This window comes from Hemibagrus wyckioides, linkage group LG17 (assembly GCF_019097595.1).
Source record: "Hemibagrus wyckioides isolate EC202008001 linkage group LG17, SWU_Hwy_1.0, whole genome shotgun sequence".
NCBI lineage: Eukaryota > Metazoa > Chordata > Actinopteri > Siluriformes > Bagridae > Hemibagrus > Hemibagrus wyckioides.
In genome coordinates this window covers 14855705-14873816 of record NC_080726.1, presented here as the reverse complement: position 1 = coordinate 14873816, position 18112 = coordinate 14855705, and the positions used below count along the sequence as shown (strand labels likewise).

Below are 18112 nucleotides of genomic sequence, written 5' to 3'. Positions count from 1 at the left end.
GTGGAACTAAAAGACAATCATACAGCTGAGTAACAGACAAACGTTATTACATTTTAATGTAGATTTACTTAGGTCTATGTACGAATGCTTCCTCAGTGACCAAATAGCATTCGTAAAAGTTTCAAGTTTTTTCTTTTCTTTTCTTTTTTTTTTTTAATGGGAATTGATTGTAAGTATTAAGGGCACAAAAACAGGTAAAGAGACGTAAATCCAGGATTAATTATCATTCCTTCATTAACAAATGGCCTGCATTTAAATCCTCCACACATGAAGTTATCAGTCTGCTCTTGCAAAGCATGATGAATGACTCTTAATTAAAAAAAAAAAAAAGTCTCTAGAGTCAAGACCTTTTGTTTATCATACCTGCAAAATGTTCACACTGATTATATCAGGACACGTCCTTTAAAAAACCCACAATCCTTACTATGCTGTTAAATGGGTAATACTGTACTGTGAGCATCATGGCTAAATGTACAGGTAATATATATTTGTATTGGGAAACATACCTTTCTGTCTGTCTCCCATTTGCATACTCATTCTCAGTTTGTAAAATTTGCTGATGTTCACTAATGAGGTACATTTCTACATTTTGAAGATGCACTAATGAATTTTTACACTAATGCCATTATTTCAGCTCAGTTGTTTGCTAATGCAGTAGAAATGCCTCATGTTCACAGTATACTTTCACTAACTGTGTGGAATGTGTCATATCAGCGCTGGATTTTCTGATATCGGTGTGTTTATTTAAATTGGTTATGTATTGAATCAGATATGGTACTGATACCATTGTTCATTCTGAATTTCTTTTTTGTTTGTGTTTTTGCGCCATACCACAAGTCCCATTAAGGAGTCGTGCTTATTCATACAGCAGCTGAATCACTACCATCTATGTTTGACTGCATGTGTTAAAGCAATATCTGTAATTCTAACATTTTGTCAGCTTGTAGGTTATACTTTAAACACATCTGTTTTCTGAATTTTTTTTGAAATGAATGAATGACATGATACACGATCAGTAGCATGTAAACAATGATTTAAATATTGCTTTTATTTTATTTTATTTTTTTTCCCCTCAAACACAAGCTCTGAATCCTGTCTGGACTGTGACTACTACTGACTGGCCTGTTTGTGTTTGTGTATCAGTGAGTTCAGTCCTCTCGTTGTGTTCTCTGTAGTCATGCAGAAAGGTTACTTTTGATAGACACCTGATTTCAGTTCCCTATGTATTTTTATTGTTTAAATGTATTTTGGTTTCTGCTATTTTTATTTTTTTGGAATACACTTTCCTGCAAACAAACATTTGACTGAGTTCCTTTTGTTTTTAAAAAGAAAAGACTGAATCACCATTTTAAAACCAAACATACACAGTTTTTTGTTCTGCAATTTTTTTGACTGTAAAATAAATATATTTTAATATATATACACACCATATTGACAAAAGTTTTGGGACACCCCTCCAAATCATTGAATTCAGGGGTTGGGCTTGGCCCCTTAGTTCCAGTGAAAGGAATTCTTAATGCTTCGGCGTACCAAGACAATTTTGGACAATTTCAAACATGACTGTGCACAAAAAGACATGGATGAGCGAGTGTGGTGTGGAGGAACTTGACTGGCCTGCACAGAGTCCTGACCTCAACCTGATAGAACATCTTTGGTATGAATTAGAGTGGAGACTGTGAGCCAGGCCAAAACTTGGGACGTCTGCATTTACATGCACATGAATATAATATGGAGTTGGCCCGCACTTTGCAGCCATAGTAGCTTCAACTCTTCTGGGAAGACTTTCCCCAAGGCTTAGGAGTGTGTTTATGGGAATTTTTGACCATTCCTTTAGAAGAAGGTCTGGCTCGCAGTCTCTGCTCTAATTCATCCCAAAGGTGTTCTATCAGGTTAAGGTCAGGTGAAGTTCCTCCACACCAAACTCTCTCATCCATGTCTTTACGGACCTTGCTTTGTGCACTGGTGTGCAGTCATGTTGGAACAGGAAGGGGTCATCCCCAAACTGTTCCCACGAAGTTGGGAGCATGAAATTGTCCAAAATGTCTTGGTATGCTGAAGCATTAAGAGTTCCCTTCACTGGAACTAAGGGGTCAAGAACAACCCCTGAAAAACAACACCTGAATTCAATGATTTGTAGGGGTGTCCTAAAACCTTTGGCAATATAGTGTGTATTTCACCGTCCACTTTATCAGGGGAATATATATATATATATATATATATATATATGGTGAATGTAGATCAGTTTCTTATGCTCTGCTAATGTAGGCCTTATTGATTACACACTACGACCAGATTAGAGATTTCTGTTACTGTTAATAACATATTAGTTTAGATAATTGTTCAGAATGATGACGCAAATCTGTAAGGATGCCACGAGCGGTAAATTATGCCATATAACGTTCTGGTACATGAACTTGGACGTGCGTAAATGTTGCGCGAGCGCTATTGCGTAAGAACATTACACCACTTCAGGCACAGTGCGTGTCCGGGACGCTTTCATTCACATCCCTGTTTATCCAGAGCTTATATCTGTCTGTGTTCATATTGTTTGTGTTTATTTGTAGAGTCGTTAACTAACTGAGAGTGTAGAATGCCAGTGAGGGCAAAATCACTGCTTCAAAAAAAGTAAATCTAAACGTGCTCCGGAATTGGTGCGCCTTTCCAGAATGTGCGCGCGCGTGTATGTGTGTGCGCGTGCGTGCGTGCGTGTGTGGGCGTCTTCTCCGACAGCCTTTAGTAGAACCAGTCGAGGAGTCAGCTCAAATAGCCAATCAGAAGCTTCCCTCTTCGTGACCACGCGGCTGTGGCAGCCAATGAGGAGTCTCGCCACTCCTGGCAACTCAGTTGAGCGGTGAGTCATCTGGCAGCGCCGCTGAAACAGACGCACTTGTTGAGTCGCGCCCGGTGTATCTATCGGCTCCTGAGAGAGAGAGAGAGAGAGAGAGAGAGAGCAACCCTTCATCCTCTAAATCAAAACCAAACAAAATATGCATTAAGGATATTTGAGTAAATCTCCAGTCAGAATTAATCGACATTTTATCGCCCGTTGCTGCGTTGCCAGGTGAGCGTCTCTTCTGTACTTCTGTCTATTTCGCCTCTGTGCGCAGCATCACTGAAGACAGGTCGTGTGTGTGTGTGTGTGTGTGTGTGTGTGTGTGTGTGTGTGTGTGTGTGTGGCCTCATCAAAAGGCTTTTCCAGTAGGAGAAAATCCCGGGAGAAAACTCTAGAAATGGGCTTTTGCGTGTTTAAACTCTTACTGTTTGTTCATTGTCTGAAACTGGTAATAATGAGCTGCATTCACAGCAGACAGGGCAAAACAGCAGCAGACTGGGCAAAACAGCAGCAGACTGGGCAAAACAGCAGCAGACTGGGCAAAACAGCAGCAGACTGGGCAAAACAGCAGCAGACAGGGCAAAACAGCAGCAGACTGGGCAAAACAGCAGCAGACTGGGCAAAACAGCAGCAGACTGGGCAAAACAGCAGCAGACAGGGCAAAACAGCAGCAGACAGGGCAAAACAGCAGCAGACAGGGCAAAACAACAGCACCCCGGTGTCACTTTTGCTGTGCGTTTCACTGAATCTATTTTTTTTATTTATTTATTTATTTATAATTAGTTTTAACACAAGATTGCCAAACCCCGAATGCAGAACAAACTAATACAGTTACTTACATGAACAAGTCTTCTTTCTGAACAGGGAAAATATTTTTCAGAGTGTTATTCCTACTAACTTTCAGGAAACGAAGTTAAATCTAAAACCTCAGTTTGTCACTCTGAGATGACCCATAAAAAAATATGCAGAACATAATTTCCCTCTGAATGGTGTTAACTGTGGTCATGCGGAAATGTCACTTATGGGAGACGGATGTCATTTCTGTGTATGATTTGTAAGAACCTTTAAAGATTTTAAAATGTTTTTTTGAAGAAACCTTTGATGATTTATAATTATTGCTATTATTATTATAATTATTGCTATTATTATTATTATCGTTGTTGTTTTTTATAACAACAACAATAATAATAATAATAATAATAATAATCACAATTCTTATCATTATTAGCAAGAACAAATTATTATTGTTGTTGTTAATAATAATAATAACAATTCTTATAATTATTATTAACAACATATTATTATTATTATTATTATTATTATTATTATTATTATTATTACAGTGATGTTGGATTCCGGTGAGACTTCTTTTATTTATTTATTTTTTACTTTTCTTTTTTCATTGTAATCTAACAAGGTGTTGAGATCAGTAACCCCAAACTCTTTGATGCATGCCCTGCTTATTCATTCTGATACCGTCTATCATAGGTTGGAGCCACCTACACTGTGCTGTGCACTTTATCAGTCTGTACCAATGGTATAGAGTATAGACTTTCCCATACCTTGTTGGTTTAAGCTTGTCATTTATAAGGGCATGCTACAGCCAGAACTCAGTGTTTATATTTTTGTTCACCTCACTAGACTACTTTCAGAACTCTGTACAGGAAGTTGTGGCACAGTAGCTAGTCATTTCGACACCAGGTTTGTGCACTTGTGCACATTTTCACACCATGCTTTATAATGACCTTGTTTGCATATGTAGGTCTTGCTCAGGTTCACTTCTTCTATAGTCAGGATAAGGGTGTGGTGGTTTTTAATGAAATTTTGCATGTGCAGCTGTGCACAGACTCCACCTTTTTTCAGCGAAGACAACCCAGCGCGCCTAGGGTCTCAGTTTCTAGAGACCTTCATTTCGTCCCTTTCTATCCTGAAAATAATGAAAGATTTTGCATTACATTTACATTGCTGGTATTTCACAGATGCCCTTATCTAGAACAACATACAAAAGTGCTTTGAAGTCTCTATCAATGAGTACATCAACACTGGTTCACTAGGTCACAGACTTACGAGAGCATCAGCCTAAAAACTTTGTTGGGAGGATATATAAATATATTCTTTTTAAAAACTGTATTATTTTTATAACTGTGGTCATACTTTGTGGTCATTTTTTTGTATTGCTTTCATTAAAAGAAAGTACGAGTTTTTAAATGGCTTGGTGTGTTTTCTGTTCCACCAGGACGAGTGTTTTTGATGTCTACACACCGTCTCCCTCTGTGGCCATATTTACACGCTCTAATGGGCTATGTGGTCATCCTACTGACTTCCCTGCCACAATTCAGCAAAGGTATGCCAACCATAGAGCGGTCATGATTGATTGAGTCTTGTTTGTTTTTTTCCCCACAGTTCATTCATCATTGTCATGCCTGTCTTTTTATTTTCTTCTGCATGTCTGTTGTGTTAGTGAAAGAAATACCAATTCTAAATCAGCGAAATAAAGATAATTTTTTTCTTTCAGGTCAGAACTGTTCCCACCCGCTTATCCCTGAGCATGGTGGCTTCTACTGTAAGCCTTCTCCATGTCGGGGTTTCCCTCCAAAGAGTCGTATCTACTTCTTCTGTGAATCGGGATATGTCCTACCATCCCGTATCCACCACTCCAACTGCCGCAAAGGCCAGTGGGAACCCAGTATCCCAAAGTGCATGCTTAACACAGGTAAGATAATCATAATCGGCTGCACCGATTTTCATTTCATTTTGTAGTGTCATTTTTATTTAATTTTGTAGTGTCGTTTTTTATTTTATTTATTTTATTTTATTCAGATATTATTTTTTTGCATGTGCACTTGCAGCCTAGTACACTATTTGGCCAAAAGTATGTGGACCATTAGACACTTCTCCAAACTGTTGCCACAAAGCCAGAAGCACACATTTATATATAGAATATCTTTGTATGCTTTAGTATTACAAGTATTCTTCACTGGAACAAAGAGTGAAGAAAGAAACACCAAAATCCAGTGGAGAGACTTCTCAGAAGAGTGGAGGATATTGTAATAGCAATCAGGGACTAAATCTGGAAGCACATATGGGTGTGATGGTGTTCACAAACCTTTGGCCACAATGCATGAGTATGTTTAATATATGTGAATAGGAAAAAAATACCATATCCAACATTTTGGACAAAGCAACATTCTATAGCGAGAGTTCTCAACCCTGCCTTGTCCTGACCTTTGTAGTGCTTTAGCTGTTCTAACACACAAACTTTCACCCAGGAAGTGCTGTTAATGAGAAGACGAATTGGATCAGGTGTGTTAGAGCAGGGAAAACACTAATAAGAGGTACTTGAAGGACCAGTCTTTGACCAGCATAGGCAGGAACCATTCATTAAATGACCTAGATAAGTTAAGTGTTGTGTCAGGGTATAAGGGAAGTGAAAAACCAGAAGATTGACTATTCGCTCACAGCAGCTGTTTGCTTCCTCTTTTGAATTAAGCCACACAGTTGCAGGAAACCCATAGTGTTAGCAGGAAGTGAACACAGTCACCATACTAACCAATATTTTTTTTCTGTGATGCATGTAAAGCCTCAGAAAAGTACTCCGTCATCAGTTTCAAAGATTTTGATAAACCACTTTCCAATGTTGGCATAGCTTCCTGTCTCCATGACAATTATAGTACATCCGGCAGTGATGTGTCTGGTAAAGTGTCTGATGTGCTCTACCTGTTCTTCCAGCTGGACATGCAAAACATGACGACAGAGTGACAGATTCAGTCCCGAGTGTTGCTACAACTGCTGTAGGTATTTCGATCTTTCTTCTCACCACCACAGCCTGCATGGTTATCAAGTCCCGACTCTACCCTTGTCACTCTCAAAGGTACGATACTTTGGGCACATTACTCCACTGTTGATAAACTGCACAGTCTTTAATGGATTTTATTGCAATTCGTAATTTTAGTATTATACATTTAATCAGAAATTCATCCATCTGTTTGTCTATTTGTCCCTCTATCCATCTCATCCATTCCACCCATCTATCTATCTATCTATCTATCTATCTATCTATCTATCTATCTATCTATCTATCTATCTATCTATCTATCTATCTATCTATCTATCTATCTATCTATCTATCTATCTATCTATCTATCTATCTATCCATCTATCTATCTATCCCTCCATTCATCCACCTGTCTCTTCACCTATGCACCCATCCATCTATCCATGCTTAACCTGATGCTAAAAAAGAAAAGATTAGCTAACTTGTATAATAATATAATAATAATATAAATATAATATTTTTCAGTTAGCAATTTATCAGATAGGCTTTGCTCTGTTAGTTCACATAGTTATGGTTGATTCCATTTCAGCAGGCGATCGTCCGATCAGTTGGACTTGATGGTGGACGGCTTGCCCGTGCCTCTGCCCACCTATGAGGAGGCGGTGTACGGAAGTTGGGGTCAGCGCATCCCACCTTTACATGGACCCACTCAGCTCTTGCTGGCCTCATCAGAGAACAGCCCATTATCATCGCTCATCCAGTCAGGTTCCAATAACTGCACAGACACTTCAAATCAGAGCACAGAGGAGCCGCCACCTTACGAGGAGACACACCTACGTTCTATGGATGGAGGAAATGAAGGAGAAGCGCGGGCCTCGCACATTGCACTTTCTGTGGAAAAGGACAACTAACTGCTGGGTGTGTGAGCTCACCTTCAGCTTATTGATTGTTAGTTCTCTTGCCATCGCTTCATGCCTAACAGTGCAGTTTATAGTCTGCTTCAGAGGTTTTTAATGAAACATAATTTTGGTCTTTATTTCATATGAATGACACCAGGGGGAGTTTGGGTTGGTAGATGTTTAGCAAGTGAGTGACAGTGTGTGATGTGCATGGTGATTTTGATTGTGTTAATGTTTTCAGTGGTGCTGGAGACATGTTTATCGTTGCCCTCAGTGAGGGGACTAGACCACAATGGTCTTGTGGACTGGAATAGCACAGACTTCACCTTGGAGGACTGTGGCTTCTTCGTGGTCAGTATGGAGGAAATAAATTAATATGACTCCAGCAGAACTGTGGGACTGATGGTGTCACCTGAACATATGCCAAAAGTACAGATTATTTTAAAGAAAAGGGCTTACCTTGATGCTAAGGTTGGAAATTGGCTCATTTCTCCCCAGTTTTTGTTTTTTTTATTTCATGTTTGCATTCACGTTTAATAATGATTGCTGCTGAAAGCTCTCATTTATCAGCTGGATTATAGGGTATATAAGACCCCTTGCACTGAGGTTCTCTTATTTACATATTACTTACTTATTATTTTCTGCATTAGTAAACATGATGAACCATGAATTTCAACATTAGTAGACCACATGTTAACAATTTGATAAAGGAAGTTAACAAAAGAAATGACTTGTGAGTTCACCTGTAAATATGGCAACTTACTTTCTGGTTAACAGCCACAACCACGTTCAAGATGTTTGTTCATATTACCTATTGTGGATTTATTTTGACCTTTCAGTGATAGAACTATTTGGATTATTATTTATAAACATCACTTTGTTTGTATTAATGCTGAAGTTCATGGTTTGTTCACATATCACTAATGAGTAAAAATAATGCTATTTATGGGAACCTTAGTGTATAATATACAAATGCATAAAGTTACAACCTGAAGCCTTGCTATCTGTTCTCTGATGCTGGGTAATAGAAGATGGTGTGTTTTTGAGAGCATGTGCACATTTGCGTTTTTTCTTTAACTACAAAGTAAAAAATGTAATCTATAATGTTGTTATAATATTTTTTTACATTTGTATATAGCACTTAGATATAACATCAAATATATATATATATATATATATATATATATATATATATATGTATGTATATGGATTCTAAAATTGCTAAACCTTTTTGAATGGAAAATGATTAAAATTAGTTTTCAAACTGACCCGTGTGCTTCTCTTTGACATGTTAGTGATTGATTTCTGATAAAATTGTGGCACATCACGTGTATTTCCTTCCTTCCAGTTTCATGCATAGGCTATATCGAGTCCTGTTCTTACTGAACAGGCCTGAAATAAACAATATGTGTATCAGTGACGCATACTGAAAGTACAGAAATTAAAATTACGGAATTTGAAAAAGACACTTTTTCTGAGTTAGTGATGGAGGTGTGGAGGTGGTGTGTGAGAAAATATCACAGGGAACAGAAAGGAGAAAATGCTGATTAAAGTTGTGGGAAGTGGGAGGTGTTTCAGATCTAGTCTTTCTCCCGAACTTCACTATTTGCATAGCACTGTTTTGCAGTGAAGAAGAGCAGCCCTTAGTTTATTTCTGCATTACGAGGCTAATGTTTATATCTGTTCTTTCTAACGTAAGGGCTCTTTAATTTTAGTCATGGTTATGACACCTGATTTAAGAATGGGATCATCATTTTGCTGCAGAATTATATGGATATGCAAAGGTAAAAGACAGCATAGGTAATAATTTTCAGACCCTGGAATTTGATGTCACAATGCAAGTTAAAACGGAGAAAATCCTAACTTCCTCAATGCTGCTCCAGGTCATTATAGGGCACCATATACACTCATTCACACAGAGCTGAGTCATAATATTTTATAAATGGTCCGTTTCTGCTTTTTCTCGCTCTTAAAGAAAATACTCTGAATGGTTTCAGCTACAGCATCATACACTCAGATTTATTGTATTTCTGTTAAAAAAAAAAAAAAGTTAAATCATGGTTAAATTTCAGGGTGAAAGTTCAGGATTAAAGAAGACATACAGGGATTTCAGACAACCAAAGAATAAGGAAATGTACATGCAAGGCATGTTTAATTATCCATTAACAGGCTTCCCAACCCGGATTTTAATAATAGGGAATAATATTTTCCCCATCCCCTCCAGACAAACAGAATAATGCTTAATAAAATAAAGTAAGAAGTTACTGAGAACAAATCCATGAAGAAACAGTTTTCATATGAGAATTGAATACCGTATCATCATTACAGATAAAGCTAGCCCATATGTCGATAAACTACATGATCAAAATCCAACACATTCAGTGATTAAATGCAAAAGACTAAAAACACTTCCGGTCTACTGTTCCCCCCCCCGATCTGCTAGAGCTTATACACAACAAGTTTCTTTTTACATGAAGAGACACTACAAGAAGAGCAGACAAGCATCAAAGAGTACTGGAAATCTCAAAAGGACACAAAGATACAACAGAAAACAAAAACAGAAGGCTCAGTATATTTACTTACATGTTACATAGGCAAAGGTATATAAAATGCTTAATAAAAAGATGTTACAGAAAAAGGTGAAAACCTGTTGTGTGCGTTATCTATAGCATTGATCAGACTCTATTTAAAAGTGAGGCTCGAAATGACCCTAAAATCACTTTTCATTCACAACCAAAAGACGGAGATGGGGTTAGACAATGCAATACTGTGGGTTTTTGTTTTTTTTATATATATACTTGGACTTTCATAGCCACAGCAACATGAAAAAACTAAACGGATCTTCAGATGAATAAATTCTTTGACCATGTTCATTCATGCACTGGAAAATGTAAAAGGTAAAAATCCGAATAAACTGGTTGTCCAGGTCCACGATTGCACAACATTTTGCACTTAACTTTCTCTCATGTGTGACAGAGTTCAGTTTTGTTTTGTGAAAGTGTTGATATCTGGACGCTCGTTGATTTCACAGCATCAGCCAGCTCTGCTCGAGTCTGAGGTGCGAGTACGGTGTGGCTGACGCCGACACTCATGACCAATTCTGCTCAGTGAATGGCGTTTCAAACTCAACTAAAGTGAACTCCTGCAACCCGGCAACTTCTCAATCTTAAGAGGACGGCACGAGAATCCGGCAAAGGATCTGTTCTTTCGTACGTGGTTTTAATTCACAAGTGATGGATCATCAGAAGTTCTTGAACTGTGTTGTGACAATTATACTTTTTATTATGACTTCATAACAAAAGAACAATAAAGCACGTTGGTTGTAGCTTCAGGATTTAAATGTGCTCTCTTCAGGCGAGTGATGATATAGTCCCAGTTAATTGAGTCATTAAATCAGGAGGTTGTGATGAGAAAGAATCTCTCATCAAAGCTGTTGGAAACAAGAAAGAATAGAACAAAGGTTAAAGCAGGCAAAAATGCATACATCTCTGATGCACATGAGAAGAAAGACATCCTGCTTAAAACAAAAGACATCCTGTTTCTCTGAAAATGTTTTGTACAGTGAACGTTTAATACATCTCAAATGAAATGCTATGGTAGACTGAGGCTAGACCCTTCATACACATGCAAATCAAGTGAATGGTGTAGGAATTGAGGCACTTTTTTAATATGTGCTCTCGTCCCTTTCAGGGGAACTGAACTGAAGAGAACTGGCAGCTCAGCTGTTCCAGTACCAGGTGATTTCAAGTGTGGATTAACTTTGTGTTGCCATTTGCAATTAGAATCAGTTGCTGTTGTCTCTCAAGATGACCTCTAAAGAGCTGCACTGCCAGTGAAGCATGCTATCATCAACTCCCTCAAGAATAAATCAAAAACCTTAGGTGTGGCCAAATCAGCTATTTGGTACATGGTAAAAAGAAAAACGAACGCACTGAAGTGCTGAGGAACACAGGAAGACCCCAAAGACCATAGAAAACAACTGTGTTAGATGACAGGAGAATTACTCCCTGGTTAAGAAACAAAAAAAAAACCCTTCACAACAGATCATCAACTTCCTCCGGGAGGTAGGCGTATCTATCACAGTCAAAAGTGACGAGAAGACTTCAGAGTTAAATACAGAGCTTTTACCACAAAATGTTAATTTTGGTAAGGCTCAAAAACAGGAAGACAAGATTATGGTTTTGCCTAAAACATCTAAAAAAGCATGTACAGTTTCGAAGATGAACTTTTACTAGACTGAGAGGAATGTGGAGAAGGGAAGGGACTGCTCATGATCATATATTGTGCTATATAAAATCTAAACTGGACTACATCTTATGCTCAGATTTAGCTTCAATTCATGTTCAATGCCTCTTCACACTGCAGATATATGCTATGCGGACAAGAACCTGAAGAAAACATCCCAAGAATTTACAGGCCAAATCAACCACCTGATCTGAATCCAGCTGAGAACGTGTATCACTAGCTTAATGCAAAAGTAACAACAAAAATGCCCCAAGAACAAGCAGGAACTGAAGATAGCTACAGGAAAGACATGGCAGAACATCACCAGCATCTAGTGATGTCTGCAGATCCAGAGTTCAGGCAAAATGTTAACACCCTAAAAAACTAAATATTAACTAAATTAAAATTCAACGTCTGCACTTTTTATTAGCAAATTCCCCAAAAGTAGTAGACAATAGAAGCATTAATAAAGAGCTCTCAAAGATGTAGAGCATGTTAAAATGATTTGATGTGTTTACGGATGAAGCGAGAGACCCAAAATTTAATAAACAGTGCCCTCTAGTGTCTACCTGCTGTATCACATAGTGCTTGTGTTCCTCCCAGAACGGGATCTCTGTCTGTCAGGAGCTGACTCTGTTTCCAATGCTGAGGCTCCAGCTCTTCTAAACCTCCTGCAACCTGCATGTCCATCTGATCCAAAAAACACAATTCAAATATTTACTTTATAGACTCTGTACTCATACCGCCGAGTCTTCTTTACACTGGGACTTATCTCCTTACCAACGAGGAGTGTGAGAGAAGAAACTCCTCCTCTATGGGGCAGTTCTTCCGTCTCTTCTCCCAGGTGGCTGTTAGAGATGGCATGTCTTCCTCTTCCTCCAGGCCTCTGTTTAGGATTAGAAAAGAGCTTTGTGAGTCAGTGCACATTTTCCGATAGCGTCACATAATCTGCACCGAAGACGAGTTCTCTAATGAACTCCGATCTGATTCCCCCAAAATATAAACAAACACATTTATATTTCACCTTTCTATAAGCCTATTTATAGATCTATTTCCACCTCACGACCAATGTTTATATTTAAACACTGAGGGCGTTCCTTGTTACGGAAAACAAGAAACACACCTATAGGTTTCAATTTTAACATTTAGACTAGAAGATTAAGTAAGAATATGTTTATTTAGTAAATTCACGCGAGTTTTACTGCCACATCGTGGTGAATGTGCAGCCATATTTTATGATTCTGTAACACTACCTTTTTTTAGAAGCAGTGGTTGATGCTTCAGCAGTCTGTGTCTCTGCCTCAGGTAACTGGGGCAGGAAGGTCAGCTGGAAGTCTTCATCCATGGAAATGTATGGTGCCAACATATCCAGATCCATGTCATCCATTTCCTGAAAATCAGCAGCATGAGGATAAGCATTTCTGTTTCATGTGCTATTGCCATATGAAAATAAGATCCTGATCATTTCCATCTACCTCCATTGGCTTTTTCTGAGTCTCCTCTGGCTTGAAAAAGAACTTCTCCACCTCACCAGTGTCCATGAAACCCTCATCACCCGAGCTCTGAAGGCCACAACAAAAATTACAGTTAAATCTTTTTCCACACCATGGAGAGAAAGCTCAGGAGCTTCATAATACAGTCTGTATGACTCACCATTTCAGGGGAGCTGGGGCTGGTGCTGTCAAATATGGGTGAGAGGAGCTGGCGGAGTTTCGGGGTACACAGCTCCTTTGGACATTCGGGCACTGTGTTGGGGCTGGATGGTGGGCCAAAAAACAGCTCGCTGTGCTCTACACAATGGAAAAAAAATACTTTGGCAATGAGAATGTGAACGTTTTGTGTAACCCAAGTAAGACTATTAAACTCACGCCAAAAATTAATGTATCAGAATATTTATGCAGGACATAATTTAAAGTGCTCTTCGATTACTACCCCTTTAAGAGAGAGCATGCCAGGAACTGTAAGAGACAAAGTATCCAGCTTGGCTTAATATCAAACAAGGAACCAGAGAAGCTTCCATAAGTGTTAAATTCTAAGTGCCTCCATTCATTAAGGTCTTTTAATAGGATCTTACAACATGAGAAGTGTGTTCGAGCTTCACCTGTCAGGGGTATGATAGTATCTCCTGAGGCTGGTGCCAGCTGCAGCAGATCCTCTGGATCGTCCTTCAAACTGTGGAAAAGATCGCTGCTGCTACTCATCTCATCCTCCGAGTCGTCCACCTCAATCACACTCAGTTTGTCCTCAATCGACGCACTACGTGTTTGTTCAATGGAGAACACGGTGTCTGCCTCTTCCACCGCACTATTAGATAAACAGAGATAGCACTTAGACATCACAAACAACTGTTTAAGGTTTTTGCAAAGAGGTTAAAGAATTGGACATGATCCCAGTACCTGAGAATGAAGTTCAGGCACACTACAGCTTCAGGCTGCGAGGTCTTGTTGTTGTATAGCACTGTGGCCTGGGTCTCAGTCCAAACAAATCCTCCATTCTTAGCCAGGAAGCGGTAACGGCTAGTGCACACCTGACCTTTGGAGATCACTGTGGCAGGACAGAAACAATGTTAACAGAATGTCCAGAAGTTCTGCTGTACAAATCTGTCATGATAATATTGTTGTTTTTTTTAAATATATAAATATTATTACAGTTACTTACAAATATGCAAGCTCCTTGACAGATGATCAAAATCAAGTGCATGGAAGAAATCATAGGCAGATCGGCCAATCAGATCACTGGGATGGTATCCAACAAGCTCAGTCACCCTGTGAATGTCCAGAGTGAAATATTGATTTGGACACAGGATTCTTTGTCCTTGGCATAGAGAAATGGATGACGAACATCTTCGGCTCAGTGTTGCCTCCTAGTGGTTGGTGGTGTCGCCCCCAAGCACATGATACTATACACAATGCCTCATTCCTATCAGAAGCTACCACCTAAACCCTCCCAGATCACATACTGATTCCTCCACGATTTACTACGATTTCAAAATTAAATATAAGCATGTGGACCCATAAACATAAATGTTTTTTCCTTTAAACGCAAAAGAATAAATAACTAACATCAAATCAGGATCATGACAAACGATTCGTGAGTGTAATTTATTAACAGGAAAAGGTGAAATGTACAGAATACTGAAGAGTACAAAACACTGCACTCCGACATCAGAGGGAAAGCATCCATCAACAATAGTTCTAGTCTTTCTTCTTCCTAATTTCTTTGCCTGAAATACCAAATACTTACAAAAAGGAAGGAAGCTACTGAAGAAAAATTTGATTTGTTTGACCTTGCCTTCACTTTAACCCTGTTGGATCAGTTCCAAAATCTAAATCACTATATACACTGGTTACAAATGCTATACAGATAACTAAAAGATAAGATTTAATACATTTACTTGTTGACAGCGTTGGAGCGGTATACTAAACACAGTGGGTTAGGGTTAGGAAACACTGGATGTTCATCATTCCAGAGGTTTTTGCAAACTCTCAGCGGACTAAACAAAATAAAACTACACTCTTAAGTTTCATGCCAATAGCAGTTTCATGCCAATAGTGGTGTACCCAGGTTTTTAACCGCCGTGTGTGTAGTAAAATATTAGCGCTAGATTTAGTGACATTCAGCTGTTTATGTTTTACAAGAGGTAGTTGGGTTCCATCAGAAAAACAAGGTTTCTGCACGTATGCTGAACACAGTTATTCTTAGTGCCAAGCGTGTGTAGAGGGCATACACGGACCGACCGACTGACTGACACACACACACCAACAAACTCTGCTGACCTGCAACATGAATATGTGTAGGGGTGTGTACTTTTGAATATGGCTTCAGTCTTTGAACAAGGCATGTGTGGTGCTGCATGCTTACCGGCCGTCACACTGGTTGAAATGCAGGTCCATGTCGTGGCGTGTGAGGAAGGTGCTGCTGTCCAGAGGGAATTCCACATAGCTCGGGTGTGGGATGGGTTCACACAGCAGAGTCATGTAGCTCCCTGCGGGGGATGAGCCTTCCCCTTCCTGGTTTAGTGTCTTCAAGTGACCTGTGCAGTGAACCACCTGCACACGGGAACAGAAAAATTAACTCATTGTCTGGATTATTGTTCCAGCCAGACTTCTGTACCATCTTCCGTTCACACATCCTAATGATTCTCCAGGAAATGTACTAGTTTCAGATGTAGAATAAGTCAACTGCTGCGTCATTTCTTGGATTTTAATTGTGGCTTGCTTGTATACTAATCCTCCTCCATGATTAAATTCCTGCTTTTCAACTCCATTTCAAAAGTGAATGTCAGCACATTTAAATGTCCCTTGAAATTAGATCTCTGCAGCCCATGTGTTTAAATCAGTTTCTCCCTTAATGAGCTGGATGAGGCATGCTGGGAGCAACCATAAACTGAAAATGTACAATGCCTGACGACTAGAGATTAAAACCCTGAAAGAAACCAAATCAAAATGATCTAGCTATTACATAAAAGACACAAGCAAAGACATGTACATGATTACTGTTTGGGAAATTTATACGCTATCTATTTTGCTTCAAATTTAGATAACAGTGTTGCAAATGAAACATCCTGTACTCTGGAACAGACATGTTATCTCATGCCTGTCATTTATTTTTGCAGTAGCAGGGTAGGACTACCTTCCAGGTGGCAGACTTGATGTTCACGGTTTTGCCGCGGCTTGTGAGTGTGCTTTTCAGTCTCAGGAAGAAGTTGCACTCTGCACAACTATCAGACCTCTTCTTAAAGAGTCCTATATTAAAAAAAAAAAGAAAAAAAAAAGGACACTACAATTAGCCTATTTAAAGTTACCATTATTAGACCGAGGTAAGCAACAATCTCCTTCAGCTTAGACCTCAAAGATTATTTTACCAGGCTTGGTGGTAAGAAGATCTCTCAGCTCCTCTTGATCACATGGATGGACATAATCGTACACACTCTGGCCAAGCAGCTCCAGCTAGACAACATTACAGAATAAACAATCAGAAACACGTTTTTTAAACATGCCATTTTTTTTTCTAATGATAAGGTACAACCAACATGCAAAAATCTTCACACTGCCACAGGCACAAAGAGTCTATTTAGAATTCATATTACCACAAAGAGATCCAGGGTCAATGTAAACAACATTATAGGTTCTAGCATTAAGCTTTTATTTCATATCCACCCGCTCTTAGAGGAACAGTACAGTATTTTCCAACATAATCTGTATTTACCATGTCTGGTACACATGGCTTGAACCCCAGACAGAGCTTAGGTTAAAATGCTGGTATATTTATTCAAGTGGCAGGTTCACAGTTAAACAATGCTCTGAAAGTTGTTTCAATAAAATCAGAAAAATCTAAGCAAGTATTCCAAACCCTTCTAAAACTTTATACAGTATGATTTTGTCCAAGAAAGAACCACAAGCCATTTACTGCCTGTCTGTTTTCTAAGTGTATTTATATAGAAGGATAAACAGAGTTTATCCTTCAAGTTCAAGTTTAAAGGCAGTGCTATTTTATATTATTTATATATATATATATATATATATATATATATATATATAGGTAGATATATACATATATATATATATTATATATATTATATATATATATATTTATATATATATATATATATATATATATATATATATATAGGTAGATATATACATATACACAGTCTTACACGCAGAATGAATTCTCCAGAGAAGAGTTTCCACTTTAAGGGCTGCACTGACCTGTGTGATGCCGATAAACTTGCTGACGTTGTCAGAAAGGAAGACCATGTCCCCATCTTCACTCATCACCATGATAAAGCCAGCAAGTGCCTGCTGGTAGAACGCATCAGTGGGATCCTCCTCTTCCTCCTCTGCTGCCGTTGCCTTGGTCCATGCTGCAGAAAGTCACAGACAAAGTGTATACAATTACTATAAAACACTGTGACATTAGTTCATACTGGGGACTAATTTCTTGCCCCAGTCTGAATGTTTGTGGTGTTTTCCATGAACACAACTTACAGGATTGGAGAAGTTGGTGCATACGCAAGTAGCTGAGGGTCACCCTCATGATGCCAGCTTTGTCTAGGTGGGAGGTGATGCGGCGTGACAGGGGCAACGAGTGTGCAAGTTCGTAGAACACCTCAGTTTCCTGACTCCGCCTACAGCGAGCCGCATCACGCAGACGCACCTTCCTCTGCTCCGAACTCGGCCTAAGAAGAGAGAGATAGCTTTTGAATTCGGGGTAGCCTGGTAGTTAAGGTGTTAGACTACTGATCGAAAGGTTGCGAGTTCAAGCCCCAGGTCCACCAAACTGACACTGCTGGGCCCCTGAGCAAGGCCCTTAACCCTCAACTGCTCAGGTGTATAAAATGAAATAAAAAGCTGCTCTGGATAAGAACGTCTGCCAAAT

The 18112-nt window shown here is 39.0% G+C and overlaps 2 protein-coding genes across 4 annotated transcripts in view; one reads left to right on the top strand and one right to left on the bottom strand.

The window, feature by feature from the left end:
• The first annotated feature begins 2813 nt into the window (after positions 1-2813).
• On the top strand, positions 2814-8680 carry zgc:152863 (uncharacterized protein LOC562658 homolog). Of its 3 annotated transcripts, XM_058413753.1 has the most exons (6): positions 2814-3061; positions 5070-5177; positions 5349-5546; positions 6563-6704; positions 7198-7526; positions 7749-8680. In XM_058413753.1, exons 2-5 carry the CDS (start codon positions 5084-5086, stop codon positions 7517-7519), a joined length of 756 nt encoding a protein of 251 aa, XP_058269736.1. In that variant the 5' UTR covers positions 2814-3061; positions 5070-5083; the 3' UTR covers positions 7520-7526; positions 7749-8680. The 3 variants fall into 3 exon arrangements, with proteins under 3 accessions (XP_058269736.1, XP_058269738.1, XP_058269739.1); XM_058413755.1 differs by having other exon boundaries at positions 2817-3061; positions 7201-8679; XM_058413756.1 differs by having other exon boundaries at positions 3014-3061; positions 7198-8680.
• An 815-nt stretch (positions 8681-9495) lies between these two features.
• Positions 9496-18112, bottom strand: part of hif1al (hypoxia inducible factor 1 subunit alpha, like) — a 13433-nt gene continuing 4816 nt past the window's right edge. The window contains exons 2-15 of the mRNA XM_058413750.1: positions 17722-17912; positions 17443-17597; positions 16596-16680; positions 16364-16476; positions 15593-15780; positions 14390-14496; positions 14128-14275; positions 13833-14035; positions 13385-13521; positions 13207-13293; positions 12985-13121; positions 12512-12617; positions 12301-12421; positions 9496-10937 (exon numbers count right to left, since the gene is read on the bottom strand). Of these exons, the coding sequence (XP_058269733.1) occupies positions 10858-10937; positions 12301-12421; positions 12512-12617; positions 12985-13121; positions 13207-13293; positions 13385-13521; positions 13833-14035; positions 14128-14275; positions 14390-14496; positions 15593-15780; positions 16364-16476; positions 16596-16680; positions 17443-17597; positions 17722-17912 (1858 nt within the window). The 3' untranslated portion in view covers positions 9496-10857. The remainder of the gene's footprint in view (positions 10938-12300; positions 12422-12511; positions 12618-12984; positions 13122-13206; positions 13294-13384; positions 13522-13832; positions 14036-14127; positions 14276-14389; positions 14497-15592; positions 15781-16363; positions 16477-16595; positions 16681-17442; positions 17598-17721; positions 17913-18112) is intronic.

What these genes read in the sequence shown, in the direction of transcription:
- zgc:152863 (XM_058413753.1), top strand. Translation starts at nt 5,084, where the DNA reads ATGTCTACACACCGTCTCCCTCTGTGGCCATATTTACACGCTCTAATG. An exon ending in AAAGTGCATGCTTAACACAG is followed by an intron (nt 5,547 to 6,562) that starts GTAAGATAATCA and finishes CTGTTCTTCCAG; the next exon opens with CTGGACATGCAAAACATGAC. An exon ending in TACCCTTGTCACTCTCAAAG is followed by an intron (nt 6,705 to 7,197) that starts GTACGATACTTT and finishes ATTCCATTTCAG; the next exon opens with CAGGCGATCGTCCGATCAGT.